The sequence below is a fragment of the Schistocerca cancellata genome, chromosome 8 (genome assembly GCF_023864275.1).
Source record: "Schistocerca cancellata isolate TAMUIC-IGC-003103 chromosome 8, iqSchCanc2.1, whole genome shotgun sequence".
NCBI classification, from domain to species: domain Eukaryota; kingdom Metazoa; phylum Arthropoda; class Insecta; order Orthoptera; family Acrididae; genus Schistocerca; species Schistocerca cancellata.
In genome coordinates, this window is record NC_064633.1 from 421,754,043 (window position 1) to 421,781,840 (window position 27,798).

Sequence of the window (27,798 nt, forward strand, 5' to 3'; positions counted from 1 at the left end):
TCTATAAAGTTATTTAGAGATCTGTTTGCTTAAACTTCTGTCCTTTACAAGTATAAAAAATGTTATCCTTTCAGTACTGTTCGTGAGCTATTTTCTATGTTCTGATATACTTTACTGCTACTTAATTTTAAAAATTGTATTAATTTGTTATGATTATTGATGAATGTAATAAAAACAGTGTTATTGGCTTTAATGCATAATCTGTTCGTCATGTGTTGCTGTATCTTGATAGTGGTGCCATAGTGTAATGAAGTGAAGCAGTGAACGCATTGGAATACACGCTGCACTCCAGGGTAAGAGGTATTAGGCTTAACTTCATGTTTAAGGACTCTGAAGTACCATGCTGTAAGCTGTCTGTGTGTTTGCCCAAATCAATAAATTAAGACAGGTTGAAGTCTGTGTGCAAGTTCTGAAATTTGTCTAAGTGACCACAGGAAGGAGTCGTATTACATTTTTGTCAATACCTGTTTCCCAAAACCCAAATTTTGTAAGTACAGCTTACTAGATATAGAACAGTTTAAACTTTTTGCCTGAAGTGTGTAGTACAACATTTTATGATTATCTGTAACACAATATAGAGTAATTAAAGGAGATATATGGTTGGCCAGGCAGTACTCACTTTGAGCTGCAGTTCCAAGAACACACTTAAAAGTAGAAAAAACTACACCAACCTGTGATACCGTTAGCTCAGCCTCCGGGTTTAGAGGAACCCTCCTTTTGTGAGGACAGGAGAGACAAAGATGAAAGGAGAGACATTGAAAGAGACTGACTGAAAACACTCGATAAAGACTGGGTCGGCTTCAGTCAAGGGATGATACACAATCAGAGTGAGACATAAAGATGGATTAATTCATCTCTGTACTGAAGCTGGCACAATGTTTACGAATGTACTGTCTTTAATCTTTTACTCTCTCTGATGCCTCCATCCCTTGTCCTCACAATAAATGTTTTTATCTCAGTCTGTTGGTCAGATGACCTGTCCCTCCTTTCTAACCATCCCTGACCCATCCCTCTCTCCTTCCTGAGGAAGAAATTATCAGTTCAAAAACCCAGGTATAGCTTTTTTCCACTTTTAAATGTGTCACTCTCAGGTGTTGGAACTGTGCTTCCTAAAGATTAAATACTGGTCAGCCATCCTGTCTCCTTGTAATTTTACTATTTGACACATGATATTACATTACAGTTATGGACACACATTGCATATTTTATTGTACAGTTACATTATTGTGCTTGTCAGTTTAGAGTACTAATCACAATACACATTAAGAAGTAGCTTTTTGTAATTAGAGTTTTCAAATTATTCTCTTCTTTTTTTCTGATCAGGTCAGAGAGTTTTGCCAATGATGCCCAAATTTTGGACAAACTTGGTCTTCAGGCAGAACTTCATAACAACACCAATAATGTGCCTTCAATTCCAGAACTTCCCAGAACTACAAAATCTCCAAGTTCTAAAGTCATTCCAAGCAGGTAAATTACATCAACCGTTGTAGTAGTCTTTTTCTCCATGCAGTATTTTCTTTTAATTTTCGTGTTGTATATTTTGGCAGGGCTCTGTTTGGTCGTAGAAACAGCCTAACATTACGGCGTCAAAGCCGGGAATCATCATCAGAACATCTGGAAGAGCGAAGTTCAGCTGGCAGTACTGATGATTTGGACTCTGTTGGCAGTAACACACCCAAACACTTTGGTAAACTAATGTCTGCCTGGGGTTCAAAAGTTAGTCGGGTAGGAAATGAAATGTGGGATCGTGTAGGTATGAAGAAGCTAGACAGTGACAGCAGTCTTAAGAAAAGCAGCACTGATTCTCTTCTTGATTATCATAATAATGTGAAGAATAAGAATATTAAGAATTCGTCCTCCTTTATGGTAAATAAAACTCCCCAAGTTTTGCACTCTGCAACTACTGCAAGTGATACGCATCAGACACAGGAGGAAAGAGAGAATTTTCAGTGTGACCCAAATCATGTAAATGGACCACTAGATTCTCCTAGTAAGAATTCTGCTGCTCATTCCCAGAAGACCTCACCCGTAAGGACACCTGTTACGGAGAATGACCCCCTTGGGGCTCTACATATGGAAGATGACATACCCCAAGGCACAGAGTCACCAGAACCACCTAACATTCAAGATCTTCCCAGTGCATCTCAGTATAATTCAAATGCTGCAACAGCTGTGTTAGAGTTGTCAGATAGTGAGAGAGGCCCGGTGCTTTTTGGTGGTCGGGGACGAACTCAGGGTGTGTCTCGTAGTGCAACTTTTACTCAAGAAAGTTCTCAAGTTGGAGATGAGGATGAATTAGAAGAAGGAGAGGGAGAAGCTCACTCTGTGCAAGGAAAGTCGATGCAACGATCATCGACAATGCCTGTTGATGTTCCGGTTACGTCTGGTGGGGTAACTTCAAGTATAAGCAGCCTTGGTTCAAGCTTCAAGTTACCATTCAGGTGAGTTTCATTTATATAATTATTGACATCAAGAAACTGGGCAGATTACGCTGCAAGGCACCAAAGTTCAGGTAGTTTTATGATAAAATTTAAATGAAAAAATTTTTAAAAAATTCTCTACTTTTACAGTAATATTATGCAAATCTTTGGACAGTTAAATAGTATATCAAGACATTTTTCCAATCAAAGTTCGCTCATTAATCTTTTTTGCACTACATCCTGCTTCATAAAATAGTGATGTCTGTTAGTTTTCGTATTTGCTAGTAAACAAAACTAAACTCCTAACAAAGTAAAAGATATTCTTTACATCTGGGGTAAAATGACTGATTAATGTGACTTTAAAGCATTAAAGTCCACTGCTTCATTTCCATGAATGAATTTGGACTTCATTTATCTGCAGAGAAAAATCCAAAAACAGTTTTACAGTAAATGTTCAACCAGAAATTTGCTTATATGTATATTGGCTTGCACATCAACACACTCAACTTTACCATGTTGCTGCATATAGCTAAGTGGTGTGTGTGTGTGTGTGTGTGTGTGTGTGTGTGTGTGTGTGTGTGTTTTAAGATGTGTGGCATGTGTGGTTGCATGCATGAAGTGCTTGTGTGCATACGTGGCTCCACTGTGTCATTCACTCTGCGATATAGCAAAAATTTAAGTTATATCAACCACCAGACTAATTGTATAGCATTGCAATGGCCTACTTACACTGCCATTTTATTACTTCTTGCAAAGCATGCACACTGTGAAACAGTAGCAAAAAGTAAACTACGTGGCCGGCTTCAATAACCTAAAATATTCTAAGAAGATACTTTGTTTCATGTGAACAAATTTCAGAATAAATGACAGAAATTGTTGAATTTCTGTTTAATCAGTGCATTTAAGTAAGTGCAGTTTATAGTAATGTTAATAATGAGATCTTTGCTAGCTTTGGGATGAATGCTTTATTGAGTTAGAGTACACATACGCGTGTTTCCAGGACAGTCCCAGTTTTTAATTAAATGTCCCGGAGTCCCCAAACCCTCTTTGGGAACAGTTAAATGTCCTGCATTTCCCTCTTAGTGTGACTTTTTCTCTTTTTACACTTATTACCTATCCTGATACAATGGTTTGTTTGTCTGAAGTTTCTGAACACTAGCATTGTGTGACATTTACATGAAAAAACTGAACTGTTTTAGTTGTCAAGTTCATATAATATATTGATTGATTCAGAAAATTGATGTTATTGTGATCATGTGAACAGGTGCATGCGTTCTAACTTCGGTGTGTTGTACTGTGTACAGTAGTTTAGTGTTTCCAGTGCTTGCAGCAGGGATTCTGATTATCTAAATATTGCTTATGTTAATTATGGGAAAATGCAAGTGTAAACTAAACAGTAAGGCACTGCAAGAATTCCCATTAATTAAAAGAAGTGGGAAGAATGCTGTGTGTGCAGTTTTGTGGTCCAAAATGTGGCACTGGACATGGAATGCGCGTTGACATAGTAACTCACATGAAGTCTGACAAACATAAAGCTGAGTTCCAGGTTAACTCTTCAAGATCAAAATTTGATAACTAGTTTTTGCAGAAGGTAGTTTCAGACATGGATAAGCAACTTCTGGTCCAAGAAGCTTTATTTGTGTACCATATAGTCAACCAGAGTTTCAAGTCCATGGACAGCTTCAATGAGATAATTAATTAAATCATTGTTCAACAAGAAGTTCTCATGCTCACAAATGAAAAGCAAATTAGTGATCATGAATGTGATTGTGCCATTTTCTAACGAATAATGAAGGAACTGAAAGCAGTAAAGTCTATTTCAGTGATGACAGATTCTTCCAGCCACATAGACTTCAAACTAGCCCTTTAGTGGTTAGGTTTTAGCGCCCAGATAAAGGCATTGTAATGAGAGTGTTGTAGTTGGTGAACTTTGGTTGTGGAAGTGCAGAGCATTTGACTCCGTATGTCTTACAGATGTTGGAGAAGTTCAGTCTTAAGAGAAATGTCGTAACAGTTTCTGCTGACGACACACACAGCAAATATGGAGTAAAGAAATGGAAAGATTAAAACAGTATTTTATTTTAAGTTGCAGTGAAAGCGTGAAAATAATTTGATTGGTGTAGGGTGTTCTGCTCATATTGTACACGGCATTGTCCAAACTGGCACAGATTGCACACTAGTTGATATACAGATCATTATTGATGAAATCTACCAACATTTCCAAGCCTTTTCTGCTCACTTGTTGAGAAACTAAAATCCTTCTCTGACTTCACTGAGGTAGAATACAAGAAACTCTTAGGCTGGAGTAAAATAAGATGGTTATACCTTCTACCAGCTGTTTAAAGTGTCATTGATATTTCCCAAGCATTAGAATCCTACTTCCCATCCCTTAACAAGTATCCTGTCACTCTGAAGATTTTTCCCCCCTTCAAAATATCTGCTCTCCTTAATCACTCTTCAGTTTCTTCAAGCTAGTTACAGTATTTTCTCCAAGAGTATTCTGTGCATAGAAAAAGAAAATGTAAATGTAACTGATGTTGCAGACAAAAGATTTTTGACGTATGTAGTAAATCAATATTATAAGGAGGAAAGTTGCTACTCACCATATAGCGGAGATGCTGTGTCGCAGATAGGGACAAGAAGAAGATTTTCACACTTAGCTTTCAGCCAATGGCCTTTGTCAACAAGAGATACACATATGCAAACTCACACTCAATGCAAACACAACTCACACACATGACTGCAGTCTCGGGCAACTGAAACCACACTGCAAGCAGCAGCACCAGTGCATGATGGGAGTGGCAGCTGGGTGGGGGAAAGGAGGAGACTGGGGCAGGGAAGGGGAGGGATAGTATGGTGGGGATGGCAGAGAGTGCAGTGCTGCAGGTTGTGCGGGGGGCAGGGGGGGGGGGGGGGGGCGGGAGTAATGGAAAAGGAGAGAAATAAATAAAAATAATAAAATAAAGTAAAATAAATAAAAAACAGTGGATGTGGTGATAGAATGACTGCTGTGTAGTGCTGGAGTTGGAGTAGGGAGGGGCTGGATTGGTGAGGAGAGCGACTAACGAATGTTGAGGCCAAGGGGGTTATGGGAACATAGGATGTATTGCAGGGAAAGTTCCCACCTGCACAATTCAGAAAATCTGGTGTTGTTGGGAAGGATCCATATGGCACTGGCTGTGAAGCAGTCATTGAAATAAAAGATATCATGTTTGGCAGCACGTTCAGCAGCAGGGTGGTTCACTTGTTTCTTGGCCACAGTTTGTCGGTGGCCCTTCATACCGACGGACAGCTTGTTGGTTGTCATGCGTACATAGAATGCAGCACAGTGGTTGCAGCTTAGAATGCTGCACAGTGGTTGCAGCTTAGCTTGTAGACCACATGACTGGTTTCACAGGTAGCCCTGCCTTTGATGGGATGGGTGATGTTAGCGACCAGACTAGAGTAGGTGATGGTGGGAGGATGTATGGGACAGATCTTGCATTTAGGTGTATTACAGGGGTATGAGCCATGAGGTAAGGGATTGGGAGCAGAGGTTGTGTGAGGATGGATGAATATATTGCGTAGATTCGGTGGACGGCGGAATACCTCTGTGGGAGGGCTGGGAAGGATAGTGGGCAGAACATGAGGTAATCAAAACCCTGGTGGAGAATGTAATTCATTTGCTCCAGTCCTGGGTGGTCCTGAGTTATGAGGGGAATGCTTCTCTGTGGCCGGACGGTGGGGCTTTGGGAGGTGGTGGGAGACTGGAAAGATATCCCTGCCCCCTACATCCTCCCACCACCACCTGCTCTAGTCCAGTCACTAACGTCACCAATCCCATCAAAGGCAGGGCTACCTGCGAAACCAGTCATGTGGTCTACAAGCTAGGCTGCAACAACTGTATTGCATTCTATGTAGGAATGACAACCTACATTCTGTCTGTCTGTCTGTCTGTCTGTCTGTGTGTAGGAATGGCCACTGACAAACTTTGGCCAAGAAACAAATGGATCACCCTGTTGCTGAACACATTGCCAAACATTTCAATGACTGCTTCACAACCTGTGCCATATGCATCCTTCCCACCAACACCAGTTTTTCTGAATTTTGCAGGTGGGAACTTTCCCTACAATACATCCTACATTCCTGTAACCCTCCTGGCCTCAACCTTCATTAGTCGCTTTCCTCACCCATCTAGCCCCTTCCCTGCTCCCATTCCAGCACTACACAGCCGTCATTCTGCCACCACATCCAGTCTTTTTTTTAATTAATTAATTTATTTATTTTTATTTCTCTCTATTTCTCTCCTTTTCCGCTACTCTCCCGCACCTCTCCCCTGCCCGCATCCCAACCTGCAGAACTTCACTGTCTGCCAACCCCACCATACTATGCCTCCCCCTCCCAGCCACAGCCTCCTTCTTTCACCCACCCAGTCACCATTCCCATCATGCACTGGTGCTGCTGCTCGCAGTATGGCTTCAGTTGCCTGAGACTGCAGTGGTGTGTGTGAGTTGCATTTGTGTGTGTGCGTTGACAAAGGCCATTGGCCGAAAGCTTTAAATGTGAAAATCTTGTTGTGCCTATCTGTGGCTCAGCATCTCCGCTATATGGTGAGTAGCAACTTTCCTTCTCATAACATTGTTACATTCCATCCTGGATATTCCCATTGTTTGATTGTAGTAAAACAATAGTTACATTAGTTGAAAAGCGAGGGGCTAGTGACACATCACCAGTTTAACAATATCACCACAGCTCTCTCTGGTACCTGCATTGGATGGATTCGTGAATGATGTGAACCATGACTGGTAATTCTTTAACTGATGGAGTGGACCGCCGTATATAAAACCTTCAGCTGTATTAGTGTTCAAGAATTGCTTAGTTTTGTAAAATCTAGTGTCGTGAACTTTACTATGGATAAGGGAGAACTATTTGATGAGTTCTGTTGTGTAATCTGAGTGAAGGTAAACTGCTGGACTGTAATGTTGGTGTCAGTGAAAAACGGAGAGAAAATTTTACTCATTTTTTGCAATGAGTGTGTATCTGATACATTTTAGACACTTGGTTGTATTTTTACTAACTATTCCAGGTTCTAATGCATCTCCCAAAAGAGTGTTTTCAGTCATTACAACTTTGTGGATAGATGAAAGAAACAGTAAGAGCTCTGTCAATGATAAAAACCGCATTTGTTAGTCTAAATAATTTAACGGGATAGATAAAAAATCTACTTACCAAGCGGCAGCAGAACACACACATAAAATACGGTTGTAATTGACAAGCTTTCGGAGCCAGTGGCTTCTTCTTCAGGCAGAATGGTTGAAGGGAAAGGAAGAGGGGTGAAGGGAAAGGACTGGAGGGGCCTAGGAAAAGGGGCAGTTTTGGGAAGGTCACCCAGAACAGCAGATCGGAAGAGACTGCATGGAATGAGAAGGAATGACTGTTGGGGACTGCATTGGACAAGATATGAAAACCTGAGAGCTTAAAGGTCGAAGACAGGGTAATATGCAGGCAGAGATTACTGCTTAAACATCATCTATGAGTTAATAAAAGTGAAAAGCTAAGTGCATTGTATTTAACAGAGGTGGTAGGGGAACAGTGAAAAATAGATGTGTACAATGACAGATGTAGAAAACTAAAATGGTGTGAAGCAAAATACTGAGATGGAAGAAATTAATATAAAATAAGGCCAGGTGGATGTTGTCGTGCTAGTTCCCGCCTGCGGAGTTCTGAGACACAGGTGTCTGTGTTTCTGCCGCCACTTGGTGACTACTAGAGTTTTTGCCTATCAAGTTAAATTATTTTGTCAATAATTGATTATTTTTGTTGTTATATTTGTTAGTCTCTCTTATGTGAGCTTCTACAATTTGCTACTTAATGAAAATAAACTTCTAGAGCAAATACTCTACACTCCACTAAATAGTATTATTCAAGCACTGCCTTCAGTGCAAAATGTGAGAAATTTTTTTTTTATATCTGTACCCATGCGTGCAACACTGCCATTAATCCCTCATAAGTCATATTGTAGATTACCGTATTTACTCGAATCTAAGCCGCACTTTTTTTCCGGATTTTGTGATCCAAAAAACCGCCTGCGGCTTAGAATCGAGTGCAAAGTAAGCGGAAGTTCTGAAAAATGTTGGTGGGTGCCGCCACAACTAACTTCTGCCGTCGAATATATGTAGCGCTACACAGGCATGCTTTGCAGGCACAAAGATAAATACTGGCGCCAAAACCTCTGTGTCAGTAAATAAATTAAAAAAAAAAAGGTGGAAGACGATCTTTCTTCTCCGCCCCGAGTGTCGACCACTGCATTTTCATACATTATCCAACGAAGTAAATACAAATTCCGTATTGTTCATCTTCGAATGTAGCAGCATTTCAATGTACTACGAAAATCCGACTGGCAAGACTGTTTGGGATGTTTGTCAATTGTCAATATGGCCAACTCTACGTTCTGAATTCTTTCCTAACTGTGAGAAGAGATGGTTGCTAATAGGAACTTTTATGAATTGTGAATTACATGCAGTATTCTCTTCACCATAAGAATAATATGAATATAAACATTTTACCATGTACTCTTTCATGTTTGCTGCTATCTCATTAAATCCTGTTTGCCTAATAAACTACGGAACTAGAGTGAGACAACAGCAAACACGGAAGAATATACATATCATGTCATGTTTATATTCGTATTATTCTTATGCCTAATAGTGATACAGTCAGAAATGAAGCACGGCAATTGACTAGATTTTTAAATCTAAGATGACTAATTTCTGTGCAGAATGTAATGTACTAAAGAGGCGTCTGCAAAAATTTTCAAACGGAGAAAAATTTTCGCTAAACTCTCGTTCAGAACATCTTCAGTCTATTATTTGGTTCTTGTTGATCACTATCAAATAAAGCAGCAGTGGAAGCAACAACAAATAGCAGTCTCTTACCATTGTTTCCCTAATGAGACGATTCCTCTCTCTCTCTCTCTCTCTCTCTCTCTCTCTCTCTCTCTCTCTCTCTCTCTCTTTATATATATAATTTTTTTTTTTTTTAAGTGGCGGAAGCGTGCACAACAAAAGCAAGATATGCCGCGAGCGGAGACAGATACTCATTATCAGAATGCGACAAACATTGCATGACACAGTACAGTACTGCATTTTCTTTCAGCTTAGAGTCACTTAAACACCTATAACAAAGAGAACGGCACTTATCAGATCAAAGAAAAATAAGCAATCAATTCAAACCAGATGAAGCACGTGACAAAGGAAGGGTACCTGTATAAATACTGATGGAGAGCCTGACACATAGCAATGGCTACCTGGTAAAGCTTAACTGCTAAGCTTACGATTCGAACCAAACTACTGTAACTGTATCGTCATTTATTCGACTTAATTGTGTCTCATATTACAATGGGCCAACTTTGTTTCGATTTGGTGCGGCCTAAAACTTTTCTCTCCCCTTGAATTTCGAGTTTCAGATTTCAGGTGCAGCTTAGATTTGGGAAATTTTTTTTCCTTGATTTGTAGTCTCATTTTTCAGGTGCGGCTTAGATTCGAGTGCGGCTAAGATTCGAGTAAATACGGTATGTGAAAATAAATTCTTATTAAGCCTCTATTGATTGTAACTCTATTATCCCCTGAGTTTTACTAATTTCGTTATTTTGAAAATGCTGTGAATTTAATTAAAATAATAAGGGAACTCAAGGCAAGTTGCGTGTGTGGAAGTACTGAAAGGTTTGTGTGTGTCATAAAACTTGGAGGGTGGAATATGAATGAGAGACAAAAGGGGGAACTGATGAAAGGGGAATACATTAGTGAGAACAGTTGCTCCACCTGATAATACACATCCTCTTCTCTGTACCCCTGAAACAAACATTTCAGTGTGGATACTAAATAATAGAAGACACTACTGCAAGAAGATATTGAGAGTACGTGCATGCTTTTATAAACTATTAAAAATGTTGTAAAATGTACAATGTCAAACCCGAAGTTCTGAGAAATGGTTAACAATATATCACATGTAACCCAGATAAATCTGTATTAGACAGGAGGAAAAGAAAATTGTGTGGAGTAAATGATGGTAGTAAGCTTTGTGGGCAGTAAGAATAAATTATGAAATCACAGGCTACAGATTCATCACTAGAAAAGAAGAAGACCAGAAATAAATCGCACACAATAGTCACAACACTTCCTTCCCTCTTTACGTTTAGGCATGGTGACGCTAAAGATTGAAGGGTTCAGATATATTCTATTATGGCAACACGCACTATACTTTTGGTGGCAATGTTTTGCATCATGTTAGCCATCACATTCACACTTGCTGCAGCTGGTAAGGAATTTAAGAGTTTCTGTAGAGGGAAACTTACTGTTACTCACTTATCCTTGCCTTAAACTGGCCTGAATTCAATAACACAAATCATTTTAACCAGTCAATTTTATTGATTCTTCCATTACACATTTTGGCAAATTATACACCTCTCATCAAGTATATTTGCATAAATTAACAAGACACCAAATTTATAAAAAATTGTTGGGCAGTCTGATCCACTTTCTGGTAGTGGTCACAGAAAAGTATTGGGATTAAAAACACTGTATATAACCTGAATTAAACAAAATATGCATATGGAGACAACATATAATCTTTGTTTAGTCAGTAATGGAAATACCAACTAAAGTGCTTGGTTATGATTATTTTTGTATGTTCATTAACAGTCCAGATTCCTCACATATCAACAATGTTTCTTTTTTTTATGAATTATTCTGTCTAACATCCTTGTACCATAAGAAGACACCAATTTTACAAATAAGGAATAACAGATGAAGTTGCAGTTTAATGTATGCTTGGCAGAATGCATGGAAGATGATGCAGAATATGTTATATTTGACCATAACATTAGATCGTTGCGAAGTGCTGAGTAAAAGAATTTTCTTTTCTCTACTATTGCATACAGTGAGTAATTGTTTGAAAGTCACACTCCATATGGATCTGTGATTTTTAGCTGTTTTTGATTTACAGACTATCATCCCGAAAATAGGATAGAGTGAATATTACTAACATGCCCATTAAATCACCTACTAACATTTGCAGTTTCCACTGTCACTGAGGCGACAGCATCTTAGGTAAAGGAGTTCAGTTACTTTAGTGTGCATAAAGTCCCCTTAATTTTAGTGGGTCATAAAGGAAGAACAGACCTCATTTACTAAATTCCTTCTGACAAAAAGTGAGTAATAATGGCAAGTAGTAAACTGATTGAATACATAATAAATAATGATCAATATTTGGGTTACTGCATTAGGAAAGGTGTCCTCATTTTATAAAAAGAAATCTATTGAAAAAAGTAGCAGGTGTTTTGAAATTCAGTCAGAAGCTGAAAAGAGTCTGACTCTCTGCAAAGAGAGAGAGACTCCTGGGAGGGGGGCCTCAGGACATGACCACAATCAGAGATGACCAGCACTTGCATCCAGGGCAGATGACACAGAATGGGGTGGAGATGAAGCAAATGGCATGCTGTGAAGGCGCCTATTGAGAAAGAAAAAAGAAAATATCTGAGGAAGAAAGTAGAGCCTGGAGGTCAGAGATGGATTGCCTGCAACAGGCACGAAGGAAGGGCCGTGTGGACTGGCAGTTTTTGGGCTAGAGGTGAGGAAGCATTGTCAGAATCTGAGAAAGCGAAGGCAGCGGCATTGATTCCTGCATGGGTGGGACATTGGGCAGGCAGGACACAGTCAAAGAAGTTGTGAGTTGTGCAGGAAGCACTGTGTGTGATGCAGAAGCTGTGCCATGCTGTCTGTAGCATGTGGGTGCATTGACACCAAACAGTGCTGCATCAAGCAAGCAGTGTGATCATCAGTGTTGGTCCTCTGTCAGCTGGCAGCTCAATAGTAGCTTCCACCCCTGCATTATCTGTAGTAGTAGCGGAGCATGATTCTTCATCTGTGACACTAAGCTACCCTCCCTGGACTGGTTTGGTTGTCTCTGCACACAGACCTTTAGGGATGTGTTGTGGCTGCTGTTATATGTGCTATTTGGTACAGGTTCGCTGGTCTGGAGGTATTGTCTTCCACAACCTATAATTGTTTGTGATGCCTAAATAAGCCCCTTTGAGATTAATGTCATGACTACATTCCGTTTAAATGACAGATTTGAATGTCTCTGGTCTGTCAGTGATAGTTGTTCTTACAATACATGCTGCTGTCGGCTGGATATATTCCCCATATGCAACCTTATATACAATCACGTTTGTATGACAGTACACAATTTTCTTTAGCTTATGATGATAAGCATTCAAATCACAGAAAAAGAATCCCAAGTTGATTAGTGCGCAAACTGGTTGGCTGTCAGGATATCCTGTCACCTCTGTAACTGTCATCCATGAAGGATTTTTATCTTTGCCTCACTTCCATAAATGGCCACCTCACTTAGATTTCCTGAATTCAGCAGATAGGTAAGTGGCTGGTACACCTGTAGAGCGAGAGGGAATGGCTAGAGTGTGTTGTGTTCCACCTCTGCAGTGGCGTATAACATGTCCAGGGTTTCCACAGTGAAAACAGAGCAGTGTGTTGTCTTCCATCCTTCAGATGTCTGTCCTCCCATGGGACGTTTTACTTGGTGGGTTGTCATTTGATGGTGGTGGCATAAGACCAAGTTGGCCGAGTCGATTCTCCATCACACATTTGACTGGTGGAGTTTGGTGTGAAAGATTGATACAACTCTTCTTCAACATTCTCTGTTACCTCCTGATGTTTGTGGTTACTTTGTGAACTCAGTTCAACATTTCTGGCTGCCTTACTCTACTCTACTCTACTCTACTCTACTGTATCTTTTCTCTTACTCTCTGGCATATGAGAGGAGCAAGGTCATGGTGGTTCTCCCAAACTCCTCTTTTCTGTGGATTTCCTAGATACACTGGTGTCACTTGATGACTGTTGTGTTGTTGTGACATTCTTTACCAGAAGAGTTTGGTACATGTCCTCTGCAACTCCTGTCATCAACTGTGAGATTTTGCGGGTGCAATGACTGTCATTACACCATGACACTGAATCCTATTCTTTGATATTGTTCTTCTGTTAAAAGGACTTGCTATCAACTGTCACTAAATATTTTCTTCAGTTCAGCAGGGAATTTTTTCCGAGCTATTGAGCTTCTTTTCGTTGTTTATGAACCGTTGCTGTGCTGTACCATCCAAGTAAAAGTACACATTTTCCAAACACATGTCATACAACTTGTTGTATCTGGCAACTCAGTCAAATCCTTTCAGCTGTTTTGTAAGGTTGTGGCCAGTATCTCCAGAAATCACGGGTGGGTGTCTGATGTGCAATGATCTCCTGAATATACAGACTGTGGGACTGATGTATTGATTGCATTTGGTTCCTGTCTGTGCAGTTGAGGATTTTACATTGCCTAATTGAAGCAATGGTGATGTAGATGCCTTGAGGATACCCATTCCACCAAACAATGTCATGTCAAAATCACAATCAAGTCCAAATCCAAAGGCAGGTTCATTAGCATCCAAATCCAAAGGCAGGTTCGTCAGCAAAGCCCAACAGTTAGAAATGAAAGTAAGTTTATTACTGACACTGATGTACTGTCAAGACAATACTGATCTCTGGACAGTGAGTGCAGTTATATATTCAAACATCAAATGTTCCAAAGAGCTAATATTCCTACAACCATTGAATATTGCATACATGCAAACATTTCAAATGTAATATATTTCAAGAACCTTCCAGAAATGATAAATAATAAATAACAAATAATGTGTGAAGCAACGACCAGCAGCATGCCAAGCAGCGATGCTAAGCGTACACAATGCTGATGGCACCAGAGCATGTGGCAATACAATCCATCCTTCCAGGTATAGCTAAGTAAATTATGTTGTTCCAACACTGCAGCATGGGCTCCTTGTCTGCCCCTAATCATACCTCTGAGGAGATGCAAGTAGTGTAGGCAACACAACAGACAACAGTATTACATTCTGTGGATGCAAGAGTTGCTTGGCCACCTGTGCCTGAAGCACGCAGGCAATGGAGTATGATCACCTATGTTATGGGGCAGCTACTAGACTGCCCACATATTAGTTGTTTGCCCGTACATGCCTGTGCTTGTCCATTTGCTTGCCAGTGGGCACACAAACTCAACAGCTTGAAGTAAGTAAACACCAGTTGCAAACCTATATTGTATGACAAGTTGGTTGTCTTTGGTGCTGAGTACTGTTCACACAGGTTAGGTGCAAAGTATAAAACATCTTAAATAATCTCTGTTTTGCACTCTTCAGTTGTAGCTGTAATCAGTCATTATTATCTGTGGTGAATACTAGTCACTAAACTGTGCAAACCACTGAGCCATGGGCATAAAAGTTTAATACTGAAATTAAGATTTAGATATTAAGAAAAGTGATCAGTAAACTGGAAATTCTTTATTTGAATGTATAGAAATACACATGGTGGCAGCAGATGGAAGCATATAGAAAGACATAACATATATAGCTTTGGGGAGCAGAGGTCTTCAGTAGAGAGGAAGGATTTGGAGAAGAGACTGACAAGACTTGACCATGCAGGAAAAGTCATCCACAATATCCTGTAAGGGAAGACTGTCTGCATGGGATGTTAAGGGAAAGTGTGTTGTTGCTATTTGAGAAAATTTGTAACTTTAATAACTTATAAGAGGCAGGATGTTAGTAGATAAGGCCAAGATGAGTGGAATTGCATCATAAACCTGATTAGATAGGAATGGGATTGGAGGGTGGTTGAAGAAAAAATTGTAGACCCAGAGAAAAAAACAAATGAACAGGTAATACAAGAAAAAGAAATGGGAACAAAGTCTTTCGTAATGACGTGTGTGTAAAACATTCTCGGTTTTCTTGCCACGTCAATTCGGGATAAAATCTCAAGCTTTCGACGATTACCTCCATTGTCATCATCAGGAGCAACTGACTGTCATCCCTGCTGGTGTGGTAGCCTTTTTTATAGCCAGTGGATGGCTTCTGATTGGTCAGCTTGTGATTGGTCAGTGATTACGTACTGCTGTCGCAGACGGTGTCAATGTGTGCGCCAGTGGCGCCACCGCTTCCGTTGGAATGTAAACCTTGGAAGGAACATCTCTGCTGCTTCTCTGCATCAAGCGCTCATTTCCATGCACAGCTCAGATGGTATCCGCTATCGCGGTTAAAGTTATTTTGGCTCATTCTTATTTCAACAGCCTCCTTAATAAAAGAATCCCAGTACGTGGAGGCATGGGACAGAATTTTTGTTTCATTGAACAATATTTTATGTTTGTTCGTGAGGCTGTGCTCTGCAATTGCCGATTTCTCCAGTTCTCTATTTTTAATATGGCGCTGTTCTGCGCAGTAGTCGGAAACAGTATGAATGAATGGTGTTACCAATATAATTGCTTCCACACTCACAGGGGATATTATATACTCCAGGGACCCTGAAGCTGAGATTGTCCTTAACAGGGCGCATCATCTCCTTAAATTTTTTTTTTTTTTTTTTTTTGAAAAAAAAAAAAAACACTGCCTTTATATCGCATGCACCATAGCCATTCTTTTGTCAGTTGCTCCTGACGATGACGATGGAGGTAATAGTCAAAAGCTTGAGATTTTATCCCGAATTGGCACGCAAGAAAACCGAAAATGTTTTACATATAAGAAAAAGAAACCATAAAAAAGAGGGAAAAGACAGTAAAACTTAGTTGGAATTGAAATAAAATAGGTCGTTAAAATCAAGGACACATTGTAGAAACTATTTCCCTTTTGTGATTTTCTGAGGAACTACAATGACATCTGGTTTTACATTCATCATGCTTCCTTATAATGTGTACTAGATTGTACTTTTGATACCAGTATCATTTGCTTCCTTTCCTGTCCCATTCCGAAAAGGTGTGCGGGAAGGACGACTGTTGGTTAGGCTCTGTTTGAACCATAACTTTTCTGATTTGTACATCATGGCTCTGCCCCGTTATTGAAAATAATTATGACTTTGATTTTTCCCAATCACTTTGTTCTTCAATGACCTGTGCTAAATTGCTGCTATAAGGGATATGAGTACATCTGCCTAGTAGATATAGAATCATAAAGGAATCTTATTTGATCAAATTTCCATTCCTATGTTGAGTGATTGTGGTTGATTTTCAGGTCTATGATTACTTATTTCAATACCTGTCATTGCAGCCCTTTCATTGTTCGTATGATGATTGAAAGGAACAACAAGTGTATGATCTTTCACAGTGAACCAATATCAGAAGACCAAATTCAGTTTTTTGGGATTGTCTCTGTCCTTAATTTGATAACCAATGAGCACTTGTATTGATGATTTTTGTCTGTTTAGTGACTTTACTTAACCCATTAAGTCCCAAATTAATTTTTTTTTAAACTGAATTTTTTATTCCTTAATTATAATGTACGTAGTGTATGAACCACAATAAGTACAAAAATAGCCAAAGAATATTTATACATGCTGATATAATGGCCGTCCTCAAAATAGGACACTGGGATCTAACAGTATCGTATAGTATACTAAACTGTATTCAAGTCTTAACTATTTATTTCTTGTGAAATGGTACAAAACACTTCACACACAGTGTTACACGGCATTTAACACAATATGTTTTTGGTTTCCCATTGCATTTAGCTCTTACACATCTTTACGTGCTTCTTTTGTCAATCATATGACCAATTCCAACAAACCTTATGCCTGGTATCACTCTCAACTGACTTGATGGGTATTCCATTGGACGTCCAATATTCGGTCTTCCAGTGTCCAATTTCAGGTATGTAACTCTAACAGCACGTCTGAAATCCAGTAAATCCAGTGCATTTTTCCCGTGTACTAGTATGTAAAAGTGCCAGGCATTTACGAGGGCCATTTCCAGCATACGTATAAATATGACCCAGTACCATTTTTTCCCTTTAATTACCGTCGCATATTTTCCAACTAACCAGTCAGGGTGGTCAACACCTCCTATGTATGCTTTATACGACTTCAAAACGGCAGGTTGTTGCACTTGTGTCTTCTTACTTGCTTGTCTATTGTACAGCGTAGCTGCTCCCAAAGGTTCAACTTTGTCAAAATTTGTACCAATTGTGATGCATCTGTTGTTGTGCCATCGAACAAATAAGACCTCACCATTCCTGTTGAACTGGTAGTCATAGTTTCCTCACACTGTCTTTTTCAGTTCGTTGCTGCTCAGTAGTCGACAGTCACCAACTCGATTCTCTCTGACAGTCCCAGTTGCTCGAAAACCCAAATTTCCCAGATGAATCAGGAGATCTCTACTAGTGAAGAAATAGTCAAAGCACACACAATGATTCTGGTGTTTTTCAATGCAGTCCAGCATTTTTAGGACTACCCTTGATCCCAATGGTAGGTCATCCCTTGCAGTATCTACTGGATCCTTTCCACAGTATAAATCAAATTTGAAACAGTTGCCACTTGCTCCACAAAGAGACCACAACTTACAGCCAAATCTAATAGGCTAGCCTCGGATAAACTGTTTCAACGCAATTTATCCATAGTACTTGACTATCATTTCATCAATTGACAAATTTTTCTCAAATATTCCAAATTTTTGAAAAGATTCATTTATCATTTTCAAGAGAGGTCAATTTTGAGTCTGCGATCGTGTTTGTTTTCATTGGCTAAGTCATTGTCTTGAAAATGAAGCAATGTTTTCAACTTCTGATATTTATTCCTTGACATAGCTGTCTTTATAATTGGTATGCCCACATCTTCATCTTCAGACCAGTATAGCTTCTCAGCACGGAGCTTACCGTAGCCAGCAAAACTGTGAGCTTACGGTAGCCAGCAAAACTGTGAGGATAAAATCCTGCATATTCTTCATATTTACTGCATGTCTCACAGTTTCTTTCACTATGAACTCGTATATGTTTTTGTTCATCAGTTCTTCAAACATCTCCTTCGGAGTCAAGGAAGAAAGTTGTTCCTTCAATTCCTCTCTCTTTGTGGTGGTGTCATGCTCACTAGTTTGAGACAGCTTTGTATAAACTGGCACATCTGAGACTTCCACGGTTTCAGTAACATCGTCTGGACGTTCTTCTTCGTCGGTCATACAGTCTACTTCAGGAGGACATACAGTGATATCAATATGGTACTGATCATCTGACACCACATTATAGAATGCATCACTGTTTATTTTTTCTTCATTAGTGAGGTATCTATCTCGTCTGAGGGCCATTATAATCTATATAAAATGAAATGAAATAAAATGTAATAAAATAAAGTGAAACGAAATAATAATACATTAGCACAAACTACAGAAAAGGGAATGTGTAAATACCTGTGTCCATCTGGAACTGTATTATTTACTAATGGGTAACATATTAATAAATATACTTACATAAAACGCTGTAAATTTCAAAGTAACTTCATATCCTGTAATACATATAAATAAAAAAAAAGAGAGGTCATTACTCTCAGCAACAAAATCTGGTAAAATTACCATGTTCAAAAAAGAAAATACATCAGCAGTAGCAGAGTTTCATATTCGAACGTGCAGCAATACAAATAAGTGAAATGATAACACCAAGTCTCAGTGTCCTATTTCGAGTACACCAAATTTTATAACAATGGAAAACAATGAATATAACTCCAATTGAGCTAACAATGCAAGTAGTTTAAAAGACACATTGTTGACTATAAATAATCACAAAAAGATCTTTGCCACATATTTCAAATATTACTAAATTGTAGATAAAGTAAATACCTGTAATAACGAAAAGTGTGCCTTAGTATTCAATAATCAATTAATGGTAGGATTTATTGCTTTTAATTTCCTGTAAGCATGCATTTGTTATAAAAAGCATCAACAAATGACGTAGAACAGTAATAGTTGCAAATTAATAATTTATTGCGTATTTATAAATAAATATGAGCTCTGACCTCAAAGTAGGACACTGGTACTTAATGGATTAAGATGATGATTCATCAGATTGAATGGTGAAATTTTACTTTTGAATTCATTGAATGCTTTCACACTGTTCACTCCTGACACACATTTAACTTCATTCAGCTGTTTTTTTTTTCACTAAGGCTTTGAATTTGATTAATTCTGTTTAAATCTCTTGACTTTCATAATAATTTTGCAATACTGCTCTTGATCTATGGCAGGTCATTCGTATCCCTCACCATCTTTCTCATTACACATACCACGTACATGTCTAAAGCTTATTGTACAATACTTTTGAATTTTATCCATTGATTCTCCAGAACTTCAGCCCCAGAGAGATAATATTCGATGCCCACTGCTTAGAGAATCAGCGATTTGTTTCAAGGTCACATTTTCTAAGTAAAAATATATTTTCACATTTCTTAACTTGAATTATGAAAAGGATAGATTGTTACTCACCATATAAAGGAGACGTTGAGTCGTGGATAGGCACAATAAAAAGACTACAAAACACGCAAGCTTTCAGCCAAAATGTCTTCTTCTGAAATAGACAACATACAACCATGCCATGGCCAGACCAGAGACAGTGATCATGTGTATGTGAGCTGCATTTGCGACTCAACATCTCCACTAAAAGGTGAGTAACAATCTACCCTTTTCATAATTTAGTCACAAATTCCTTTCTTTACAGCAATTGGACTGAAAGTTTGGGTTTACTCATTACTAGGAAATATTGCCTCTCATGTTAGTTCTCTTAATTAGCTGCTCAAGCTAATTTTCGGGTAAGACATTCAATACAGTTTTTAACAATGCCTCTCTGTGGTACCTCTTTAAGTTGCACAACTCTCACATTTGTAGCTGGTAATTTAAAATCTCCCTTTGCTGTCACAACATGATAAGGAAAGCTACCAGTGATATTCTCGAAGTGTTTTTTTCCCCCTGAAGCTTCTTGCCATCACAACTCTTGAGGTCTGCAGGCTATAAAATCATCCAATTTTTATGGTAGACCTACCTTTGAAGCTTACCTTTGTGCAGATCATGTAGAATTTGAAATCTGAAAATTCTCAAGTTCTTTGTGACAGTAAATATATTGCTGCCATTGGTATATAGCCTATCATTGCAATACATTTAGTTTGAATGTCATTCACTTCTGCTTTCATCCAGCTTTTTGTTCATAGTACTATGTGGATATTATTACTAACAATAAGTCAGAATACTACTGGATATGAGCCCTGCATGTGAGGCTAACTGTCATCACCATTTCAGACAGACATATAAAGGAGCTGAAATTGGCCCCTGAATCCAGACAGCAGCCACTATTTGTGCATACATGAACCATGACTGATTACTTACTGCCAGTTGTACTCAGTACTCAAAGGTAGAGCTGCCTCCACACCTCATATGAGACTTTTTGGCAAACATACTAAGTGCACACTAGCATTCCTTCCCAACCTGCCAGTTAATGTCCCTTAATGGCTCCATTACCCATCTAACAGTAGAGCTCCCAAAGATCAACATAAGTATCTTCTCTGCTTTCTGAACTCTGCAAGACCACCATATTATATCTATTTATTAGAAGATTTAAAGGTTCTGCTGTGAAGCTTCATTGTCTAAACTGCACAATTTTTATACAAGGCAACTGCCTGTTATCTTCAAGTCCAGCTGTGGCCGGCTGTTGCATCTCACCAATTTAAACACTGGTTCACCATAAGAAAGCAGGTGTTAAGAGGCAGGACTATAATGTCAATGCGGGGGACAATCCAGAGCCCTCTGCAGGAGAAACAAGCCGTGAATTCTGCACACATTGCACAAGAAGCCTGGCTTAGCTGTCCTGGCTGGATTCCACATCGTTATCTTGTTGAATTCATTTGGGTGGCTGACAATGCCTATACGCAACCAACACTGATTCCCATGATTTGCTGAGCTGAAATCCTGAGACTCCGTTTGTTAATATGTTAGCTATATGTATTTCATCTGCTTGTTTACTGACAGAGCCGTAATATGTGTAGGCAGATGAGAGGATATTAGTCTCTCCATAGTTCTCCTGTATCAAGACAGTGTTCAGCAACAGCTGTTAACACATCTGTGGATTGTTCTGTTGAGTTTTATAGTGTTTCATATAATGTCTAGCATCAATAGAAAGGCTCATTTTCCTTCTTATTATTATTTTAAAAAATTTAGCTGTAATTTTATGTGCACTTGGGGGAAGCCGACTGATGCACAGAAGCAATTAACATCACAGACTTTCGAGGTACCACTCCTTTGTTTACTATAAAAATTCACTCTCTGTGTTGAAGACTACTGTTGACTTCTTGTATCTCTCATTACATTTTCTTTAAATGTCTCTTTCTGTTTATTGTGCTGAAGGAAACTAGAAATATTTCTACTTTTTCGTTATACAATTTTATCTCTCATTGGATGTGACTTTCATTCTTATAAATTAATGGTGCATTTGACTTTGTCTCAAAAAGTAGTAGCAGCCAAACTGTATGTGATATAGAGCTGCTGACCACATAGAAATACATGACAATAAGATACCTGTGTTGCTTAGGTGGGAACAAAATAAGAGGTTTACAATCAGTAAACTGGGTCTTCTGTATCTTCTGTTGTACTGCTCATTTGATACAGTCAAACTGAAGTATTCATTTCCAGTTAATTATCTCCCTTTGTTCTTATTTCATTTTATTGTCCTTGAGTGACTGAGGTTATCTTTCATATAATCTTCTCTAACACACTATAAAACTGAATAAGATTCAGATACTCATCTCACTTGTCATTCACGCAAAGAGTGTGTATAAGCAGCCTTTATTTCCAACCAAAATTGTGGTCAAAGTTTAAAATCAAACATTTTAGCCAGTATTTTGGTTGATAACTTGTGAAACATTTATAAAACTAAGGACATATTATTTGAATGACCAGTGGATCTACGAAGCACATAACCCCTTCCCAAACATTAAACTAATAACTGTAGTAGGCAAAGATCCTAAAGTGTTACTGTATGTTTTTTATTTCTTTCACATAATTTTTTTGCTTCTTCTTGCAGTTTCTTTTGTTCACATTTACAAGTTAAGGAGCCTAGTTTTACTGTAATTGTTGTTTCTAGATATATTTTTATTTTTGTCGAAAAAGTGTAATGTGGTTTTTGTAAGTTTGTACTTATTCAGTGCTTCCTCACTTCTGTATAAGCAATTCTCTGATGTAAGCTTTTTTCAAGAATAAGTGTTGAAGCAGTGTTTTTGTCACCTTAGTTGTAGCTTATATGTAGTATCCTTTTCCTATCAATCATTCAGCATGCCAGTTGCTCACCCTTTGTGTAGTTTGTGTGCTAACAACACCCATATCTCGCTTCTTTGCAGCCGTTATTCTCCTGCTCGACTCAGTCTGCGTAAAGCAGACCTTCGCATCGGCACTCAGATCATTGAGAATGCTCTCACTAACTTCAGGTCAGATATTCATTACGCACGGCTTTAGAGGTAGTCTGCATGGTGAGCATGTATATTAGAATTGTAGAGGTATTTGCATATAATTGTTTGTGAAACTTCAATGTGTTAACTCTTTGTATTATGTTACAATACTTCTGATAAAATAATGTTGTGGTACTATACATCTTAAATCATAAGTTAAGTTACTATATCAATAAAGGTAAATTGTCACTGGGAGCCAACAAACCAACCACCAGGATTAAAACCATCACGATTAATAAATGGTGTCCTAATCTCTAAGCTCAGAGTATCATTCCCGTATACTCAAGGAAATAATAATTTTTGCATATAGTCCTTGTGAATCCAGTACTTGAGCTGCAGCTGAGACATTTGTCCTACGAGCAGAATCCAATATAAAATATTCAGGTGAGTCTTTGGAGGCACTGAGAAATTAGGAGAACATTGATTACAGATTGAAGCTTTCAGTTTGATTATGAGGCATCTCATTTTTTGGATTTTGATCTGCTACATAGTTTGAAAACTTTCTATATCTACATAACTTCTTTGCAATTCACACTCAAGTGCCTGACAGAGGTTTTATTGAACAACTTTCACACACTTTCTCTAGTGCTCCATTCTCAACCAGCACTTCATGGAGTTTTTATATCAGCATAATCTTAAAAGGATTCAACTGATATACAAGATGGAATGGAAGACTTGCCTTTATTAAGAAATATGAGCTGCTTTGGTACACCGAGAATATGTACTTCTAACATTTCATGTTGACAGCAGTTCTTGATTCGAATTCTGGTATATTTATTTTGTCATCTTCGGCGATGGAATTTTGGAAAACTGTATTTAATAACTCAACTTTAGTAGCACTGTCATTGGTAACATTACCATTGGTATTGCGCAGTGGGGGTATTGATTGTGTCTTGCTGCTGGCATAATATACATTCAACCAAAATCTCTTTGGCTTTTCTGAGACAGAGACAGAGTTTCTTCGTGGAGACTATTAAAAAATTTGACATTGAAATCTGCACTAAACTTCTGACCTCTGTAAAACTTCACCAGTCTTGGGGATTTTGCATTCTTTTAAATTTAGCACGCATTTTTCATTGCTTTTGCAATAGTAGTTTTTTTTTTAAAGGAAGGCATCAAGTGAATTTTTATGTGCATTTTTAAATAGATATACTCTACATTTATTTTTGGTCGGTTTGAATGTTGTGTGGGGTTCAGTCTCGCTACAACAATTATTATGGTCACTAAGCCCTGTATCATCTGCCATGATGCTCCCTGTTTGCTTGGGATTATTTGTTTCTAAGAGATCCAAGTACGTTTTCACAACCATTAAACTTTGAGTTGGCCCCTAAAATAATTACTTAAAATAACTTTCAGAGAAAGCATTTATTATAGTTTTGGAGAATGTTTTATACCTACCAATGACTTTCAACATGTATTCATGCCTATATATCATGACAAGATGGAAGTCATCATCAACTACAACTTGTGTGGGTAGGGTATGTGTTTGAGGTGATACTCAAGTTTCAGCAACTGCATCATCTTAATCAGGAGATCAGTAAAAGGAACCAATTATTAACTTATGCTGGTTGTCAAGCGTAACCTCTACACATACTAACTCACTGGAACTATCTAATTCTATTTTGCTATGAGATAAACTACTACTAACAGAAACAATACCAGAGAAGGAAAGTTGCTACTCACCATATAGCAGAGATGCTGAGTCACGATAGGCACAACAAAAAGATTCACACAATTATAGCTTTTGGCCATTAAGGCCTTTGTCAGCAGTAGACACACATACACATATGCATACATACACTCACGCAAACACAACTTGCACACACGTCTGCAGTCTCAGAAAACTGAAACCACACTGCGAGCAGCAGCACCAGTGCATGATGGGAGTGGCATGTAACCCTCCTGGCCTCAACCTTCGTTAAGTCACTGTCCTCACCCATCCAGCCCCCTCCCTGTTCCCATTCCAGCACTACACAGCGTTATTTCACCACCATACCCAGTCTATTAATTTCTTTTTATTTCTCTCCTTTCCACTACTTACCCTCTACCCCTTCTGCCCCTTCTCTCCTGCCCTCCGTCTAAACTGCAACACCTCACTGTCTGCCACTCCCACCATACTATCCCTCCCCCTCCCCCTCCCCGCCCCAGCCTCCTCCTTACTCCCACCCAGTCGCCACTCCCATTATGCATTGGTGCTGCTGCTCACAGTGTGGTTTCTGTTCTCTGATAAAAAGCTATCATTGTTTTAACCTTTTTGTTGTTCTGTTCGCGACTCAGCATCTCCGCTATATGGTGAGAAGAGTAGCAACTTTCCTGCTCTGTTATTGTCACATTCCATCCTGAATTTTCCATTGTTTGATTTTTACTAACAGCAACAAACACATGGCCACCAACAAAAGTTTGCTTGAACTTATCTCTGGCTTTAGCCCACTTTCAGTACCTATAATAATTTGAGCTTCAGTGCTTTGTAGTAGCACTTAGAACTCTGGTTCCTTCCCAACACAGCTACAAAGCTTACTATTATAATACCTTTGTTTCCTAGGTCTACCCTTGTCGTGTGTTTGAACTGCTCCCTTTGAGATTGAAGTCCTTTTTGGTCTTTTGTGACCCTTCTAATCTAAAATATGCCCAATTCACTCCAAACAGCCCCTGTTACCAATGTAACCATCTCCTGTGTGATGGACTACAGATCTATTAAGCGGAAACCGATACATCACCACACTATGGTGCAAGTCAAGGAATCTGCAGCCTACGTGGTCGCTGAATCATCTGAGCCTCTGATTCAGATCGTCCCCTCAGTTTTGTACCAATGGTCGGCAGTTGATCCTCTTGACATTGATACAAATGGTGAGATCTGTCTTCATCTTGCAAGCAAAACTGGTAGCCTTTTCCATTTCAGATAGCTGCCAAAACCAGAGAGGATCTCTTCGAGTCCAAAGTGACATACATCATTAGCACCAGCATGAGCCACCGCCTGCACTTGGCTGCAAACTGTCCTCTTCAGGGCATCAGGAAAGACCCATTCCACAATTGGGATGATTTGCGCCAGTGTGCACACAGAGAGCACACTGGACTTCTTTCCTCCTTGGCAGTCATATCCCTAAGGGCCCTCTTTATGCGCCTGACACTGGAGCTCCCAACTAACAGTAATCCCACCCTCTATGGCTCTCCGGATCTTGCAGGCTGAGCGGCTTCCTGTGAAACAAGACAAGTGACTGCATCTGCCTCAGGATTTTCATCAGCCACAGATAGCAACTGAAACCTATTTCTCAGGTGAACTGTGTGTGTTATGGTCAGCCCCACTGCAAGTCTTCACTGCCAGCCACACCTTGGAGTGACCTCCCACTCTGCTATAGGTGAGACTCAACATCAGTGCAGGCAGTAAATCAGGTGGCCTCACCAGTGGATTGATCAGGGGACACGTGGAACATGTTAGATGTCCCTTGGATGCACTTGTCCAGACCCCCACATTGTGGGGCCCAATGACAGCCTCAAGCTGCATAACCTGGACTCTGAAAGAAGGGTCTCCATTTCAGCCTGCATCCTAACACAGCAATCACAGTTGGTGTCCATGCTAAAATTGGTGGAATTCTGCACTACGCAGTTATTAAATTGCAAAAGTGTGTCTACTAAGCATACAAACACACAATAAATTTACAAACTAAACTACTAAGCACACAAGTAAAAGAAAACAAGTCACTGCTGTCTGAAGCTCTTACAAATAATTGAAAAATGTACACTGTACTCTCCTGTGATGCTGATGTTGAGACAGGAACTGCCACCTTATCTGGTTGTTCCATATATAATAATGTTTACAAGAATTACTTTATATTAGAAGTAGTATGGAGTGAAGGTGTCCCCCCCCCCCCCCCCCTTTTCAGTATAATCATACTGACTATTGTCTAGTGAGGAAAAAATTTGCAGAGATGTGCTTTGTCATTGATTTAGAAATACTTGCCCTCACCAGCCATCATCTTGTGCACTTACCATACTAGGATTTTCTTAGCAATCGTGTACTGCTGTTGTGAAAATTGAAAGTCATCTGTTGAAATTATTCTACATGTACATCCACACTCTGTTTACCATTTTTTGTTCATGACTTATCATTGTTCCATGTCTGAGGATTTCTTTAAGAGATCTGGGGTTTCTTACTGTTACTTTCACGTATGGAGTGCAGGAAGAATGACAGCTTAAATACCTCTGCATATGCTTTAATTAGTCTAATCTCGTCTTTGTTATCCCTACAGGACCGATGTTCAGGGGACTGTAGTATATTCATAGATCCCTCACTTAACACTTGGTGTTGAAATTTTGGATATAGGCTTTTGTGAGATAGTTGACATCTGTGTTTAAGTGTCTACCATTTCGGATTTTTCAACATTTTCGACTTTTCAACATTTCCATGACAATTACCCATTAGTGAAGGAAACCTGTAACCTTTTGTGCTCCTCTTTGTTTACATTCAGTATCTGGCTGTTAGACACTTCGGCCCTATTCTTGGATTGCCTGCACAAGTGTTTAGTAAGTATTCTTCTTTGTGGATTGGTCTTGTGGCCCATTGTCCTACCAAAGAGATAAGATCTCACATCTGCTTAAACTGTGGCTGAGTCTATGCGGTCATTCCACTTTGTATTCCCACAAATTGTTAAAACAGGTATTTATGTGAATTAACTGATTCCAGTTGGTATTCATTGACATTGTACTCAGAGGATATTACATTTTTTTGTTTTGTGAAGTACACAATTTTACATTTTTTTAACATTTAATGCAATTTCTCAATAGTTACAGCACTTTACTGAATATTTGTGCAGCTTTTTTCAAAGGGTACTTCCCTATAGATAACTGCAAAATCTCCAAAATTTCTGAGATTACTGTTAATTTTGTGTGCAGGCTTTAATATGTAACATGAAGAGTAAGGGTCCAATTATGGTTGTGTTGTGGTGAAGTGACAAGTTTGAAAGGATGTGTTATATTTTCAGTAATTATTCTCACAACCCAGGTTCCTGTCAGCTTTACGTATTTTCCATTGCAACCTTCAGCATGAT

The 27,798-nt window shown here is 39.0% G+C and overlaps 1 protein-coding gene across 3 annotated transcripts in view; it reads left to right on the forward strand.

Moving 5' to 3' along the window:
* LOC126094477 (DENN domain-containing protein Crag) overlaps positions 1-27,798 on the forward strand; it is a 322,685-nt gene that overhangs the window by 171,397 nt on the left and 123,490 nt on the right. For 2 of the 3 annotated variants that reach the window (XM_049908869.1, XM_049908871.1), the window contains 3 exons: positions 1,324-1,467; positions 1,548-2,441; positions 22,646-22,732. In XM_049908869.1, the coding sequence (XP_049764826.1) occupies positions 1,324-1,467; positions 1,548-2,441; positions 22,646-22,732 (1,125 nt within the window). The remainder of the gene's footprint in view (positions 1-1,323; positions 1,468-1,547; positions 2,442-22,645; positions 22,733-27,798) is intronic. The other variant, XM_049908870.1, reaches the window with a different exon arrangement.